The sequence below is a fragment of the Panulirus ornatus genome, chromosome 1 (genome assembly GCF_036320965.1).
Source record: "Panulirus ornatus isolate Po-2019 chromosome 1, ASM3632096v1, whole genome shotgun sequence".
Taxonomy (NCBI): Eukaryota; Metazoa; Arthropoda; class Malacostraca; order Decapoda; family Palinuridae; genus Panulirus; species Panulirus ornatus.
The window spans coordinates 65,003,214-65,019,623 of record NC_092224.1 but is presented as its reverse complement, the minus strand read 5'-3'; the positions used below and the strand labels follow the sequence as shown (position 1 = coordinate 65,019,623).

Genomic DNA, 16,410 nt, shown 5'->3' with positions numbered 1-16,410 from the left:
GAAAAACTCTAGTCCCGTTTAAAAAGACTGCGGACGGAAATGACGCATCGGGTGTTTTTTAATTCTTTTTTATATATAGAATACGTTTCCATTCCGTTGCGTCCTGTGCATCAAGACACGTATATATCACGTCCCATGTTCGAGTTTTGTGTGGCTGGTCGGCCATTCGTTTCGAACGCGTGCATCATTAGTAGGTTGTATATCAGCATATCTTCGGAAAGTTTAAGATCGCACGGTGTATCGAGGGCAGAGCCTGGGCCGGGCTGCCGAGGGCTGGTCAGTGGTAGGTACAGGGCCGTGATAGAGAGGCGACGCATACATGCAGGCACGGAGGGCACGGCAGGGGTCCCGCATGGTCCACTGTTTACGTCCACCCTTTTATTTCTTGTCTTTGCTACTCGTACGTGAGGGTGTATAAGTCGACCAGTGTCTCAACGTGCGTTCTCTAGTATACTCATTGATTGAAAGAAAAAGGGAAAAAAATATATACTTCGCTTAGTACACTCAGAGTTTTAGTGAAGGCAAAATGTATTTGACCATAAAATAAAAGGAAATGTAAATATATTTTTTTACGTGAATTAAAATTGATTGCAAACGATAAGACACATTTTGCCTGAAAAGGTGAGCGAGATCGTAATATTTTTTTGGGTGGTGGAGTTGGACTATGTGTGTGGTGGTGTGATGTGAGTGAGACGATCCCACGCATTTGCAGTGTTGTGACACGACCACCCGTCGCTATGACTTGGCTGCAACGCATAACTCACTACAGTAAGTGTCTTACGATGATTGGATGGATGTCTTCACTCGTTAGTTGACTGGCTCCTTCGGTTGAGTGGCAGGACAGACTTGACTGGCTGCCACGTCTGGAAGAAGGAACTGGTCGATGTGATTTCAGAAAGTGTTGGCAGTTGCTTACCTCGCCACGCGTGGGAAAAGTTGAGTAAAAAAAAAAATAACTGTATGGGAATGTTCTCCCAGTGGCCATAACAGCGGAATGACTGACTGTGTGGCATATTTCTCCGGCCTCAGTCTATGACTGCTGTGTCGACTGAGATGAAGCCATGATAAACCTGTGCTGACACTGGCATCCAAGAGGACGAGGTTTGTCTGTTAATGTATGCAATGATGAACGTAGGTTTGTATGTATGTTGATTACTATGTGAATTCGCTTTTAAGATTTGCTTAGTCGGTTTGGGGTCGTGCAACAGTGGAAAATGATCGGTACGCTTCGTCCCTGATGACTGGAAGTGGCAGAATAGGAAAGATGGGTGTGCAGTGCTGCATGCTAAGGGTGACCAGGCAGCATGATGATGATCATCAATATTCCGTGCATGGAGCTGGTAGCAGCATCTCCTGGTTCACTGAGGGAGTGTCCAAGAAACACTTGAGAGAAGCCAGCTAACACTTCCTGAATACTGACGAGAGGAGGAGGAGGAGGAGGAGGATGAGGGGGAATACTAAGCTCGTGCAAGAGAGTAAATATGACTGTTTCTTGTTCAGGAAGGGGATGAGGGGAAGTACACTGGTGAACTGCAGGCCATGAACGCGACTGAACAGTGTCTATATAAGACACTGGTCGGCCTAGTGAGAGAGAACACAAGTAGACGATTACCTCCCCAGCCGCTACACAAGTGACGGGCAGCGTGGGTTTATGGATGAGGGACTTGAAATTAAAGACTTGCTCAAAAGAATGAGACGTGTGGATAAAAGGGATGGCCAGCTGGAGTGGCAGAAGGCGTTTGACACTCCTACACTAGAGGTGGCCAGGAAGTGCTTTGCATTCTCAAGGTAGACATTATCGTGGGTCGTGTTGACCAAGGCTATTTGTAGATGGTGTTGAGACAACCATATTACCTCAGGAAAACATAATATAGCCACAGTGTATCACGAAAAAGGAATTATCTGCCGACCTGGCTTCTCTTAATGTCTGGGATGACCTTGGAATGCATGGATGACCCCGGGGGTGGTACACGACGGGGTGGGGGGGGAGTGGACATGAACGTCACTACACTTGCAGCCAAGGGAAGCAGTACACATGAGGGAAGGGGGAGGGGGAGGGGAGGGATGGCAACTATAGAGGCATAGGCATATAGGACAAGACCACATGGAGGATGTGCTGTGGCCAGGGATGCTCTGTGGAGCATAGGGTCATCCAGAACACGTGGAATGTTGAGCATGACAGTTTACCATATCAACTCCCCCCTCCTATCGCGCGCGCGCACGCACACACACACACACACACACACACACACACACACACACACACACACACACACCTCCATCAAGTTACTTTTGGATGAGTGTGACGATATCCAGGGAAGGAGATGGTGACCCAATCAATGTACATATGTATATAAAAAGAACTATGAGAAATTGTCACACCATCGGAGCCGCGTGAGATTGAAGTCCATGCTACCCCTACACAGATGAGGCTGGGGACACACGTAAAACACTTCAAGTCTAGTGTGTGTGTGTGTGTGTGTGTGTGTGTGTGTGTGTGTGTGTGTGTGTGTCTTTGAACCTCTGTGTGGCCGAGGCAGCCGGACGCCCTGCCCAGGGTACGAAGCCGACCCGTAGTGTTTATAATATATATATATATATATATATATATATATATATATATATATATATATATATATATATATATATATGTGTGTGTGTGTGTGTGTGTGTGTGTGTGTGTGAGTAGGAGAGATGGCCAGAGAGCGTTATTGGATTACGTGTTAATTGATAGGCGCTCGAAAGAGAGACTTTTGGATGTTAATGTGCAGAGAGCTGTAACTGGAGGGATGTCTGATCATTATCTTGTGGAGGCGAAGGTGAAGATTTGTAGAGGTTTTCAGAAGAGAGAATGTTAGGATGAAGAGAGTGGTGAGAGTAAGTGAGCTTGGGAAGGAGACTTGTGTGAGGAAGTACCAGGAGAGACTGAGTGCAGAATGGAAAAAGGTGAGAACAAAGGGTGTAAGGGGAGTGGGGGAGGAATGGGATGTATTTAGGGAAGTAGTGATGGCTTGCGCAAAAGATGCTTGTGGCATGAGAAGCGTGGGAGGTGTGCAGATTAGAAAGGATAGTAAGTGGTGGAATGAAGAAGTAAGATTATTAGTGAAAGAGAAGAGAGAGACATATGGACGAGTTTTGCAGGGAAATAGCGCAAATGAGTGGGAGATGTATAAAAGAAAGAGGTAGAAGGTCAAGAGAAAGGTGCAAGAGGTGAAAAAGAGGGCAAATGAGAGTTGGGGTGAGAGAGTATCATTATATTTTAGGGAGAATAAAAAGATGTTTTGGAGGGAGGGAAATAAAGTGCGTAAGACAAGGGAACAAATGGGAACATCGGTGAAGGGGGCTAATAGAGAGGTAATAACAAGTGGTGGTGATGTGAGGAGGAGATGGAGTGAGTATTTTGAAGGTCTGTTGAATGTGCTAGATGACAGAGTGGCAGATATAGGGTGTTTTGGTCGAGGTGGTGTGCGAGGTGAGAGGGTTAGGGAAAATGATTTGGTAAACAGAGAAGAGGTAGTAAAAGCTTTGCGGAAGATGAAAGCCGGCAAGGCAGCCGGTTAGGATGGTATTGCAGTGGAATTTATTTAAAAAGGGGATGACTGTGTTGTTGACTGGTTGGTAAGGATATTAAATGTATTTATGACTCATGGTGAGGTGCCTGAGAATTGGCGGAATGCATGTATAGTGCCATTGTACAAAGGCAAAGGGGATAAAGGTGAGTGCTCAAATTACAGAGGTATAAGTTTGTTGAGTGTTCCTGGGAAATTATATGGGAGGGTATTGATTGAGAGGGTGAAAGCATGTACAGAGCATCAGACTGGGGAAGAGCAGTGTTATTTCAGAAGTGGTAGAGGATGTGTGGATCAGGTGTTTGCTTTGAAGAATATATGTGAGAAATACTTAGAAAAGCAAATGGATTTGTATGTTGCATTTATGGATCTGGAGAAGGCATATGATAGAGTTGATAGAGATGCTCTGTGGAAGGTATTAAGAATATATGGTGTGGGAGGCAAGTTGCTAGAAGCAGTGTAAAGTTTTTATCGAGGGTGTAAGGCATGTGTACAAGTAGGAAGAGAGGAAAGTGATTGGTTCTCAGTGAATGTCTGTCGCGGAAGACAGCGACAAAGTATAATAAATAAATAAGATAAAGATATATATATAATTTTGTTTATTATACTTTATTGCATGGTTTGGTTTCTGTTTCTCTGCCTAGTATGTGCCACTGGTTCGTTTACATGCGTGAGGGTCCAGACGTGGAAGGAAACCTGTGAGTGGGACTTTCCACTGGATGCACCAGGTAAACAGCAGTGGACTCCGTGTCCCTGTTTGATTAGGTTAACCTGTTCGTCTTTCCGACTGTCAAGGTCTCTGAGGCCATTAGGGGTCAAGTGAGAATATAATCACCAGGGTAATTAAGCTTGGACATGAGTCACTCTCAGGTGATGTAGTTCATAGACCATGTATATATACACTTAATGTATGCATGCCTCTTTTGCAAATTGGTATATATCTTTATAGTTCGTAGACCATGTATACATACACACTGTATAGACGACTCTTTTACATATTGGTACGTATCTTTATAGTTCATAGATCATGTATATACATACACTCACTGTATACATGACCCTTTTAGATATTGATATGCATCTCGTATTTAATGGCTGTCATTAGACAAGGATCATTATGACAGAATCTTTGTCATACGTCAAACAAGAGAACAAACACTGCAGGTGTTTGATTGGATGATTAATTGAGCTTCAAATTTGTTTCTTAGTTCATAGCCAGGCCCAGTGAGGCAGTCGTGGTCAGGTTTTAACCATCACGAAAATATAAACTAAACACTTCTGAGACGAACACATTGGCCCTTGTTCCCGAGGCTTGAGACGCGTCGTGTTTACCACATTCATCTTCCAGAAAAATAAGTAAAAGAATGCATATACGTTTGGGGATGTTTGACTAGGATAGCCACTGCTACCGGCAGAAGGATGTAGTTAGGAAGGTTAAACTGAGGTGTCGCCTTAGCTTCTCATCTGGGAGTGGTACACTGCCAAGCATCCCTAGGGGTCTTGGTCGATGAAAATGGGTACCTGGCGTAGGCTAGGAGTGAAGATATGGTATGTATATGCAAAGTTGAGTGACGGAACCGCAGTACGGGCGTACAACTCTCTCTCTCTCTCTCTCTCTCTCTCTCTCTCTCTCTCTCTCTCTCTCTCTCTCTCTCTCTCTTTCAACACACAATTAGTAATCACACACACTAGAGGTGTGTATAGTCATAGAATGGAAACACAGAAGGGTGTTCATTAGTTGAATGTCTCGAAAGGCAATGGTTGAGACGCTATAAGGTGTTGAGCGAGGGATTAGAATCTCCAGAGGTGTTTACCGAGATATTGGAATCACAGGACGTGATGAAGGAGATTAGAATAACTAGAGACGGTCAGTGGTAAATCAGAAACACCACAAGTGTTGAGCGGGAGATTACGTTAGGGGGGGATGGGTTCTAAGAAACACAAGAAGTGTTGAGCGAGACTTTAGATTCACTTAAGGAGGTGAGTCGCAAGGTAGGAGAAACACTATAGAGTTGTTGAATGACCGAGGAGAAACACTGGAGGGTGTTGTCGAGTGTCTGGACGTGAGGGGAAACACTAGGGGGTGTTGAGTGGAATCAACGCAGGTGTTGAATGGCAAAGAGTGTCATGCCTGGCTGATGATGGCATACGGCCCTCTACCAGGTCCCTAGTTCGTATACTTTAGTGATGCTTCATCATGACGAGGAAGGAGAGAGAGAGAGAGAGAGAGAGAGAGAGAGAGAGAGAGAGAGAGAGAGAGAGAGAGAGAGAGAGAGAGAGACTCATCCTGTGGGCTTCTCATGTCCTCTCTGCTCAGGCCCGCCCGTCGCTCGCCAGGCCGGCTTGAGGACGTGCCATGAACAGCGTATGACTGTATCAGTGTCCCTCAAGGACAGGACATAATGTCACTGCTGCTTCCCTTACCATGCCCTGACTGCCAAGACGCCTCTCAGGTTTACTTCATGGTGACTCGTAATGCGGCAGGGAGTAAGTCATTGCAGACAGACGACATCCCAGTTCGTCGGTAGACCATCGGGATCTCATCGAAGTGACATCGACTCGGTGTTCAAGGGCCGATACATACGTACATAGTGTATGGTCTTGAACCCCTGATGAAGGCATCCGTCTTTTTTTTTTTGGGTGTGTTTTTTCTCGCTCTCGACTGTTGGCTGTTGATATGCCTCCATTGACCCTGACGCTCGATAGGTCCAAAGCCCAGATGATAACCCACCCACCAGCCAGGCACCCAGGTGTCCCGACATACGTTGAACGGTGGTGTGGAGGAGGGGCGGCTTTGAGAGGGTGTTGCTGGGCGGTCAGGGTGCATGACAAGTCCTCCCCCCCCCCCCCCCCTCTCTCTCTCTCTCTCTCTCTCTCTCTCTCTCTCTCTCTCTCTCTCTCTCTCTCTCTCTCTCTCTCTCTCTCTCTCGTGGATTTTCATGGTGGCCCTGACGGACAGGTAGGTGTCTTATCTCCTCAGGTAGTAGCTGGTTCACTAAGTGGCCCTCGCGGATTCTGACGGACTTCGTTCATGGTATAGTCTGCATAGAGATGCAGCGGCGGCGCTGATGGTCTCTCTCTCTCTCTCTCTCTCTCTCTCTCTCTCTCTCTCTCTCTCTCTCTCTCTCTCTCTCTCTCTCTCTCTCTCGTGGATGGCTGTTCAGGGAGGCAGACGGGTTTCCATCGTGGTATTGTAACTGGTTTTCCCAGTAGTCTTATGGAGACCACGTGCATTGTGACTGGTTTCTGCGGGTTCTTTCCCTTTTTGCCCAGGGGGCGTCGGGTGGGGGAAAGCCTGGTATTCCCTGGGAGAGCTGGAGGGGGGTATGTGGGGTGGGGGAGATTGAGTGGGGTGTTGGGGGGGGAACAGATCACCCCCCCCCCCCCCTCCTCCGGTTGCCGAGACCTTGGCCTTGACTTGGACGCGTCCCAGACCAGCTGCATTTCAGTTCTGGAGGCAACAGCGACCTCCCGTCTCCTGCACATCCACTTGTATCGGCGTCGCTCTCGAGTCTGGCGGACGCACCGTCGCCAGTGTACCTGTGGCCCGTCTTGTGCAGTGTACCGGGACTGGAGAGGACCGTCACTGTAACGATTGTGTATCACTGCGGAAGTCTCGATGATGGAGTGCGTGAAAACCTCATCTTAAGGATCGTTGAGAAGCTTGCGGGGGAGTTGGCTGTGGGTAGCACAACGCGGTGTGCCTGAAGGCTATGCTAGGGGCCTCGCAGTGAGCCGTCGCTCCGAGGGAAACGAACGCCGCCGAGAAGAACCTCCAGAGTGGAATAACGAGAGAGAGAGAGAGAGACCCATGCTCCCACCGACCACACCAGGTACTGAGCCGAGGATCCTCACACAGGAGGCAGAGACATCCGGTGTTGTATGTTGCCTTACCTGTGAAATACCAACGGAGGCCCGGGACAACGGAATACTTGAGCCACAACCACAAGGAGGTAACGCGTGGAGGCCTGGAGTGTTATAATCCCTCGCCGTAAGCATATGGGGGTAACGCGTGGAGGCCCGCACTGCTGTAACACCTCGCCTCAAGCGCGAGGGGGTAACGCGTGGAGGTCCGTACTGCTGTAACACCTCACCCCAAGCACGAGGGTAACGCGTGGAGGCCCGCACTGCTGTAACACCTCGCCTCAAGCGCGAGGGGGTAACGCGTGGAGGTCCGTACTGCTGTAACACCTCACCCCAAGCACGAGGGTAACGCGTGGAGGCCCCGTGCTGCTGTAGCACCTCCCCTCAAGCACGAGGGGTTAACGTAGAGTGGTATGGCAAAAGATGATGGTCAGCATCTGTGTCCTCGTGACCAGAGGGGCGTATGGAAGTTCACATCGTCTGTGAATCTCTGGTGTAGGTGGATCGAACTCTCGCATGGTTTGTGTGGGGTGTCGTTATGTTGGCTACCAGGGGTATGTACTAACAATAATAATAATAACAATATTGAATATGATGATGATAATAATAATAATAATGATAATAATAATAATAATGATAATGATAATAATAATAATGATAATAGTGGTGATAAGAGCAATAGTAATAACAATATATCGTTTTCAAACTTGATTGCCGTTTACCGCTTAAGGGGGTTAGCACCAGGAACAGATGAAGAAATCCTACATCCGCTCGCATCCATTCTCTAGCTGTCATGTGTAATGCACCGAAACCACAGCTCCCTATCCACGGCCAGGCCCTACAGACCTTGTCATGGTTTACCCTGGGCACTCCACATACCCTAGTCCAGCCCACTGACAGCATATCAATCCTGTATATCACTTCGTTCCAGTTCACTCTATCCCTATCACTTAATATCTTTTTCATTCAATACTTCCGCCTCCAATTTGGCATCCCCGTTCTCCTTGTTCCTTCCATTTCTGACACATATATCCTCTTTATCAACCTTTCCTCACTCATTCTCTCCATATGTCCAAACCATTTCAATACATCCTCTTCTGCTCTCTCAACCACCCTTTCATTACTTGATCAAGCCACCTCGCACCACGTATTGTACTCATACATTTCATTTCCAACGCATCCACCCTCCTCTTATCCCTAGCCAATGCCTCGCATCTACATAATATTGTTTGGACTACAGTACCTTTAAACATACCCATTTTTGCCCTCCCACATAACGATCTCTTTCCATACAGTCTTCAATGTTCCCAGAACCTTCGCCCCCTCCCCCACCCTGCGACTCACTTCCGCTGCTGGGTCCACTCCCAGATATCTAAAACACTTCACTTCCTTCAATTTTTCTCCAGTCAGACTTACACCCCAACCAACCTGTCCCTCAACCCAGCTTATCTAATAATCTTGCTCTTATTCACGTTTACTTTCAAATTTCTCCTTTCACGCATTCCTCCAGACTCAGTCACCAACTTCTGCAGTTTCTCACTTTAATCTTCCTTAAGTGCTGTATCATCAAGAAACCACAACTGACTCGCTTCTCTGGCCTTCTCACCCCAACAGATTTCATACTTTCCCCTCTCTCCAAGACTTGTATTTACCTCTCTCTAACCACCCCATCCATAAACAATTTAAAAAGCCATGGTGACATCACACATTCCTGCCGCAGACCAACCTTCACTTGGAACCATTCACTCTCCTTTCCTCTTACTCGTGCACATGCCTTACACTCCGATAAAATCTAAAACTTTTCACTGTTTACATCAGATTCCTCCCACATGTATATTCCTCATATCTTCCACAAGGCATCTCCAACTACTCATCATACGCTTTCTCCAGATCCTTTTAAGCCACATACAAATACATTCGTTTCATCTCATTTTTCCCCCTACATTCAAAGCAAACACTTGATCCACACATCCTCTGCCACTTCTGAAATCACACTGCGCCTCCCCAATCTGATGCTCTGGACATGGCTTCACCCTCTCAATCAGTACCCTCCCATACAACTTACCAGGTACACTTAACACTCTTACACCTCTGTAGTTTGAACATTCACCCTTATCCCCCTTACATTTATACAGTGGCACTATACGTGCATTCCGCCAGTCCTCAGGCACCTCACCATGATCCAATATATATATTGAAAATCTTTAGCAACCAATCAGCAGCGCAGTCACTCCCATTTCTCTATGAATTCAACTACAGTACCATCCACTTCCTCCGCCTTGCCACATTTCATCTTGCGCAAGGCTTTCACCACCTCTTCTCTCTTCACCAAACCATTATATCTGACTTTCCCACTTCCCATAGCACCCCGACCCAAGCACCTTACATCTGCCCCCTTACATTAAACACATTTAGCTGTCTTTCAAAATACTCACTCTATCTCATCCCCACTTCATCACGACCTGTTACCACTTCCCTTTCTACCCTCGTCACCGATGTTTCTATTTGTTCTCTTGTTTTTCTCACCTTATTTAACTTCCTTCCAAAACATATTATGATCTAAAGTTAAATGATATTCGCTCACCCCAGCTCTCATTTATCCCTTGTTTTCAACCCTTAGAACACCCTCTTGACCTCCTGCCGCTTTCTTTTATACATCTCCCAATTATTTGCACTCCTTCCTTGTAACGCCCAAATGCCTATCTTTTTCTCTTTCACTAACAACATAACTTCTTCATCCCACCACTCAGTACCCTTTGTAATATGCCCACCTCCCACATGCCACATGCATCTCTCGCAAATGCTTCCCTAAATACCTCCCATTCCTCACTCACTTCCCTTGCTTTCATTTACTTTCACCTTTTACCATTCAACACTCTCGGTATTTCTTCACACAAGTCTCTTTCCCATGCTCGCACACTCTCACCACTCTCTTCTCACCGACATTGTTTTCTCTTTTCCTAAAACCTCAACCAGGCCTCACTCTCGCCTCCACAAGATAGTGATCAGACATCCCACCGGCTGCCTCTCTCAGAACATTTACATCCAAGAGTCTCTCTCTTACTTGCCTATCATTTCATATGTAATCCAGTAATACCCGCTGATCATCTCTCTTACTCGCATACGGACACTTGTGTATGGCTCTCTTTTTAAACCAGGTATTTCCAGTCACCAGCCCTTTATCAGCGCATAACTCCACAAGCTCTTCACCATTTCCATTCGTAATACTGAATACCCATGTCCCTCAGCTGCCTCATTACTCGCCTTTGCATTTAGATTACCCATCACTAATACCAGATCTCTTGCCTCAAAATTGCTGACGCTCTCACTGATTTGCTCCAAATCACTTGCCTCTCATGATCTTTCCTCTTACAACCAGGTGCATTAGCACTGATAATCACCCATCTCTCTCCGTCCACTTTCAGTTTTACCCACCTCAATCTATGGTTTACTTTCTTTCGCTCTTATCACACACTCCCAAAATGCCTGATTCAGCAGTAGTGCTACCCCTTCCTTAGCTCTTGTCCTCTCACCAACCCCTGACGTAATTCTTAAGACCCTTCGAAACCATTCATCCCCTTTACCGTTGAGCTTCGTTTCACCCAGAACCTAAACAACCAAGTTTCTCTCCTCAAATATGCTACCTATCTCTACTCTCTCTTCATTTTGGTGAACATCCACGGATATTCAGACACCCCAGCCTAAGCCTTCTAAGAGGATGAGTACTCCTCGCTTAGCTCCTTCTTCTGTTCCTTCTCTTAGAAGGTGAAATACAAGAAGGGGAGAGGTTTCCAGCCCCCCCTCCCTCCCTCCCTCCCATCTCGCCTTCCTCCTTTAGTCACCTTGTGCGTCACGCGGGGAATACGGAGGCCGAATTATTTTACCCTTACCCCATTATTGATAATGATTACGATAATAGTAATTGTGAGTTACATCCAAAAGGGGGTTGTGAGGTTGTTTGCAGAAACTGTATGCAGCGTTCAGCCGAGGACAAAGAAAATGGGATGTTAGATAATGCACACCTGCAGAAAAATGAAGATTAATGATACACTTGGCTTGCGAGCGCGCGCGCTCGCCCAGGTGTGTGTGTGTGTGTGTGGATGTAAATATGTGTTCAGCAGTTTTTCAAGACGGACTCCAGTGTCTCTGCCGGGGTTGCTCTTGTGTTGCCGGAGTGTTCGTCCAATGTGCGAATCCTGTGCGAGGGGCGGGTCATAGAGGGGGAGAGGGATTTCCGGAGGCGTCCTCGTGGGATGTTTGACGTGGCAGGAACACCAGGGCAGCCAGCCACTCCTCGAGGCTTGTCCTCGTGCTGATGATGGTGAACGACATTCACAGGCAGCTGGCTGACTGGTGGTCCTCGCGAACCCACTCTTCAGGGAACTGGTGGGTCCCCTTGAACCCAGTGCCCAGGCGGCTGTTGGTCCCCCCGGGAAAAGCAATCCCCAGGGACAGTTGTAGTCCCCCGGGTGACGTATCCAGAGTCATCTTGATCCAGGGAAACAACACCCCGGTGTTGTAGTAGTAGTAAGAAGAGGGTCTGTTACAGGATCTCTTGCCACGCTTATCCAAACTTACTCCAGCTGTTGTGATCTGTATAACTGCTCTGTGTCTCTCTCCATGTATCATGGCTGGAGCAGTAACAACCCACTCTCCCTCCTTCAGTATCCCACTTACTTTTATTATGGAAGGGAAAAATATATGTGAAGAGGGGCAAGTACTTACGAATATTGGAGGAAGTGAAAAACCTGTCTTCCAGAATGTGCCAGGCCATAGTTATTGGGAGAGACATGAGGAGGTAGACAGTTCCAAAGCTTCGAGGTGTAGGGAAAGAAACAGTTTACAAAACTGCCAACACTTGAGTTGCCAACGGCCACACAGTAATCATGTGACGCAGCAGCTTGCTGGGTACTGCGTGGTCTAGCTAGTGGTGGGGGCACACAAGCAGCCAGCTCTCGGGTGCAAAAACCACAAAAGAGATGCCTATAAAAGAGGGAAAGTGAACCAACCTCGAGGCGTGATATAAGTGGGTCTTGATTTAGAGTTAGCCTAGGACAGTGGATAAGTCGGACCGCTTTCGAATCAACACTGTCATGTAAGGATGTAGAGCTAGAACCACCGTAGATGTGGGAGCAGTACTCCATACAAGGACGGATCATTCCTTTATATCATCAGAGCAACTGTTCTGGGGGCGGGGAAGAAGAAGAAGAAATTTCGACATGTAAACAGGACACGGTTTCGTAGAGGCAGACTTAGCTATATCCGTAATGTGGGGTTTCCAAGTTATAGTGGATGTGACAGTAGTACCAAATGTGTTCATTGAGTTGAGACACGGAATTTCAGGACCGACGAAGGAGAGAGGAAAGTTGTGAGTTGTGGTAAGGGTCGTGAGAGGAGCCGTTACTACTGCTGTCTGAGCCTCCTTCTCATTAGCAGTAGAGTCAGGCGGAAACCCGGAGATTCTTAGCACTACATGATGTCAGGGACTAGACGCTATAGGTTTGTTGGACTCTCTTATTACATTTGAAAACGTTTGAGGAGACAGGAGATGGCAAGGATACACATATGAAGAAAATAAGTGAGGTTTGAGTAAGTGTTTGGTGCATGTAAGGAGAAGATGGCAGGAGTAGCCCGGTAGTCCCGTGTTGATGAGACAGAAAGTCAGACCAGCAATCCTAACATGGAGAGTGTAAGATGGTTCCGGCCACCACTTTAACGTTCCTCAGTCAGGACGGTAGTACCACCCTGGGCGGCTGCCTGCTCTCAACACCTTACTACCTATCCAGGAATCATGGCTGTATCTGTAAATCCTCCCCTCTGTATCCCCCGCTATACCACAGCTGTATCTCCCCATGGATGATGACTATATCGGTAAACCATCCCCTCCCTCCCCGCTGTATCCTCCGCTATGTAACTGCTGTATCTCCCCGTGTACCATGGCTGTATCGGTAAATTCCCTCCCCCCCACTCGCTGTATCCCCCGCTATGTAACTGCTGTATCCGTGTATCATGGCTGTATCGGTAAATCCCCCCTGCCTCTGCTTCTGCTGCTCCACCGTCCACACCCGCCTGACTTGCACCTCCGCCCCGTCTGCCCCCTCGTCAACGTGTGACCTCACTCACATCTCTACGCCGAACGAACGTGACATTGACTCCTCAGGGTCAGGCTTGTCCCGAGCCGGGTTTGTTGTTCAGTGTTTCAAGGTCACGCCCTCGCTCCCTCAGGCGACGTCAAACATTACCCCCCCCCTCCTTCCCCCCCCCTGGAAAGCCAGGTCGTTACGAGTGTTGTGTCACCTCCAGGAAGTGGAGGGGTGGAGGAGGTGGGTGGGTGGGACGGAGCGCGAGGATGTGTGTAGATGGGGGTTGAGGAGGTCTGGGGTTAGGGGGAGGGCGACGGTCATCCCGCTGTAGGTCGTGTAGGCCGGGCGGTCTATATATATATAATATATATATATATATATATATATATATATATATATATATATATATATATTATGTTGGTTGCCATTCCTGAACTTAAAGATATGAATTACCACGAAAGCGCCCGTATCTTTGTGTTTCTTTTTCCTTGTGGCATCCAGCATATTCCCGAATCAGGTTTTCTTTTGTAATTTATTCACACACACACACACACACACACACACACACACACACACACACACACACACACACACTGAACCAGGGCATGTAAAACGTCTGGGGTAAACCATGGAAAGTTTTGTGGGGCCTGGATGTGGGAAGGGAGCTGTGGTTTCGGTGCATAATACATGACAGCTAGAGACTGAGTGTGAACGAATGTGGCCTTTGTTGTCTGTTTTCCTGGCGCTGCCTCGCTGAAGTAGGGGGTAGCGATGTTGTTTCCTATGGGGCACGGTATCGCCAGGAAAGGATGAAGGCAAGCCAGTATGAATATGTACATGTGTATATATGTGTATGTATACGCATGTATATGTATGAATCTGTACGTATATTGGCGTTTATATATATATATATATATATATATATATATATATATATATATATATATATATATATATATATATATATATGTATATATATATATATATATATATATATATATATATATATATATATATATATATATATATATATATCTTCTTTTATTATACTTCTCGCAGTCACCCGCGTTAGCGAGGTAGCGCAAGGAAACAGACGAAAGAATGGCCCAACCTACCCACACGTATATACATAAACGCCCACACACGCTCGTACACATACCTATACATTTGAACGTATACATACATATACATACACATCCCTGGGGATAGGGGAAAAAGAATACTTCCCACGTATTCCCTGCGTGTCGTAGAAGGCGACTAAAATGGGAGGGAGCAGGGGGCTGGAAATCCTCCCCTCTCGTTTTTTTTTTATTTTCCAAAAGAGGGAACAGAGAAGGGGGCCAGGTGAGGATATTCCTTCAAAGGCCCAGTCCTCTGTTCTTAACGCTACCTCGCTAACGCGGGAAGTGGCGAATAGTATGAAAGAAAAAAAGAAACATACACATACACAGACATATACATATATCCACATGTACATATTCATACTTGCTGCCTTCATCCTTTCTCGTCGCCACCCCGCCACACATGAAATAGCACACACACACACACACACACACACACACACACACACACACACACACACACACACACACACACATACAAGAAGTGAATCACAAACCCCGAGATGCCTTACGACATATTGAGCAGCCGACGTGACTTCGAACATGACATCGACTGCCACATGAGTTCCGCGAACTGAACTGCCGGGCGTACGACGGCTCGGTCGTATTGTGTAAGCGAAGCTTATACCTTTCCTCTCCTTTAGTGAAAACAGAACGGGTTTAGTGATGTAAGTGTTTAGATAGTCTTCAGTGGCATCTCACGTCAGAGTGCACGTCTGTGATATTGAGCCGTTGAGCTGGGCGTGTATGCTTGCCAGACGTTTGATCTTCGCTCTTGCGGATGATGAGCGAGGTTATCGTACCTTTGGGTCGTGTCGGGGTGCTTATATAAGTCGTACCGTCGGACTCGGGGGTCGTTGCCGCGTGCTCACAATCAGTACCGTAGTACTCAAAGGGGCGAATATTTTGAGGGAATTGTTATCTCGTTTAAACCTCACTGGTAAACGAGAGGTTTGACAGAAAAGAGTTAAGATCACCATTAAACTTGGGGGTTTTATAGTTGAGATCGTACGTGATTAAACGAGTGGTAGCAGTAAAGGTTTAACCCCATCAAACGAGGGGTTTCATAATAAGAGTTCAAACCACTATTAAACTAGCGGTTTGATGAGTAAGATCTCGTGTTGATAAGAGGGATGTTCAGCGATACACATCATGCACTTTAGCCTCAGGGTCTGTTCTGCCACTACCCGGGTTCCCAGACGTGTTTCAAGAAACATTACCTGGCGAACCTTAGATCATTGTGGGTTAAGGTGGGTAGTATAGATCGTGTCTGCAAACCATCGTTGACGTTCAAAGATGTGAAGCCTTGAAGAGGCTCGTTCCTTACCCTGGGATTAGATTCGATCCCTGGCCAGTGTTGATGGGGAAGGCTTCGATCCCTGGCCAGTGTTGATGGGGAAGGCTTCGATCCCTGGCCAGTGTTGATGGGGAAGGCTTCGTTCCCTGGCCAGTGTTGATGGGGAAGGCTTCGATCCCTGGCCAGTGTTGATGGGGGAAGGCTTCGATCCCTGGCCAGTGTTGATGGGGAAGGCTTCGATCCCTGGCCAGTGTTGATGGGGAAGGCTTCGATCCCTGGCCAGTGTTGATGGGGAAGGCTTCGATCCCTGGCCAGTGTTGATGGGGAAGGCTTCGATCCCTGGCCAGTGTTGATGGGGAAGGCTTCGTTCCCTGGCCAGTGTTGATGGGGAAGGTTTCGATCCCTGGCCAGTGTTGATGGGGGAAGGCTTCGATCCCTGGCCAGTGTTGATGGGGAAGGCTTCGATCCCTGGCCAG

At 47.2% G+C, this 16,410-nt stretch overlaps 1 protein-coding gene across 6 annotated transcripts in view; it reads left to right on the top strand.

The window, feature by feature from the left end:
* LOC139749220 (uncharacterized) overlaps positions 1-16,410 on the top strand; it is a 489,778-nt gene that overhangs the window by 147,771 nt on the left and 325,597 nt on the right. Inside the window, exon 1 of one of the 6 annotated variants that reach the window (XM_071662941.1) lies at positions 286-768. The exons of 3 other annotated variants lie outside the window; for them this stretch is intronic. In XM_071662941.1, the coding sequence (XP_071519042.1) occupies positions 738-768 (31 nt within the window). In that variant the 5' untranslated portion in view covers positions 286-737. Of the gene's footprint in view, positions 1-285; positions 769-7,011; positions 7,929-16,410 lie in introns of those variants that run through there. 2 more of the 6 variants (XM_071662931.1, XM_071662976.1) reach the window with 2 other exon arrangements.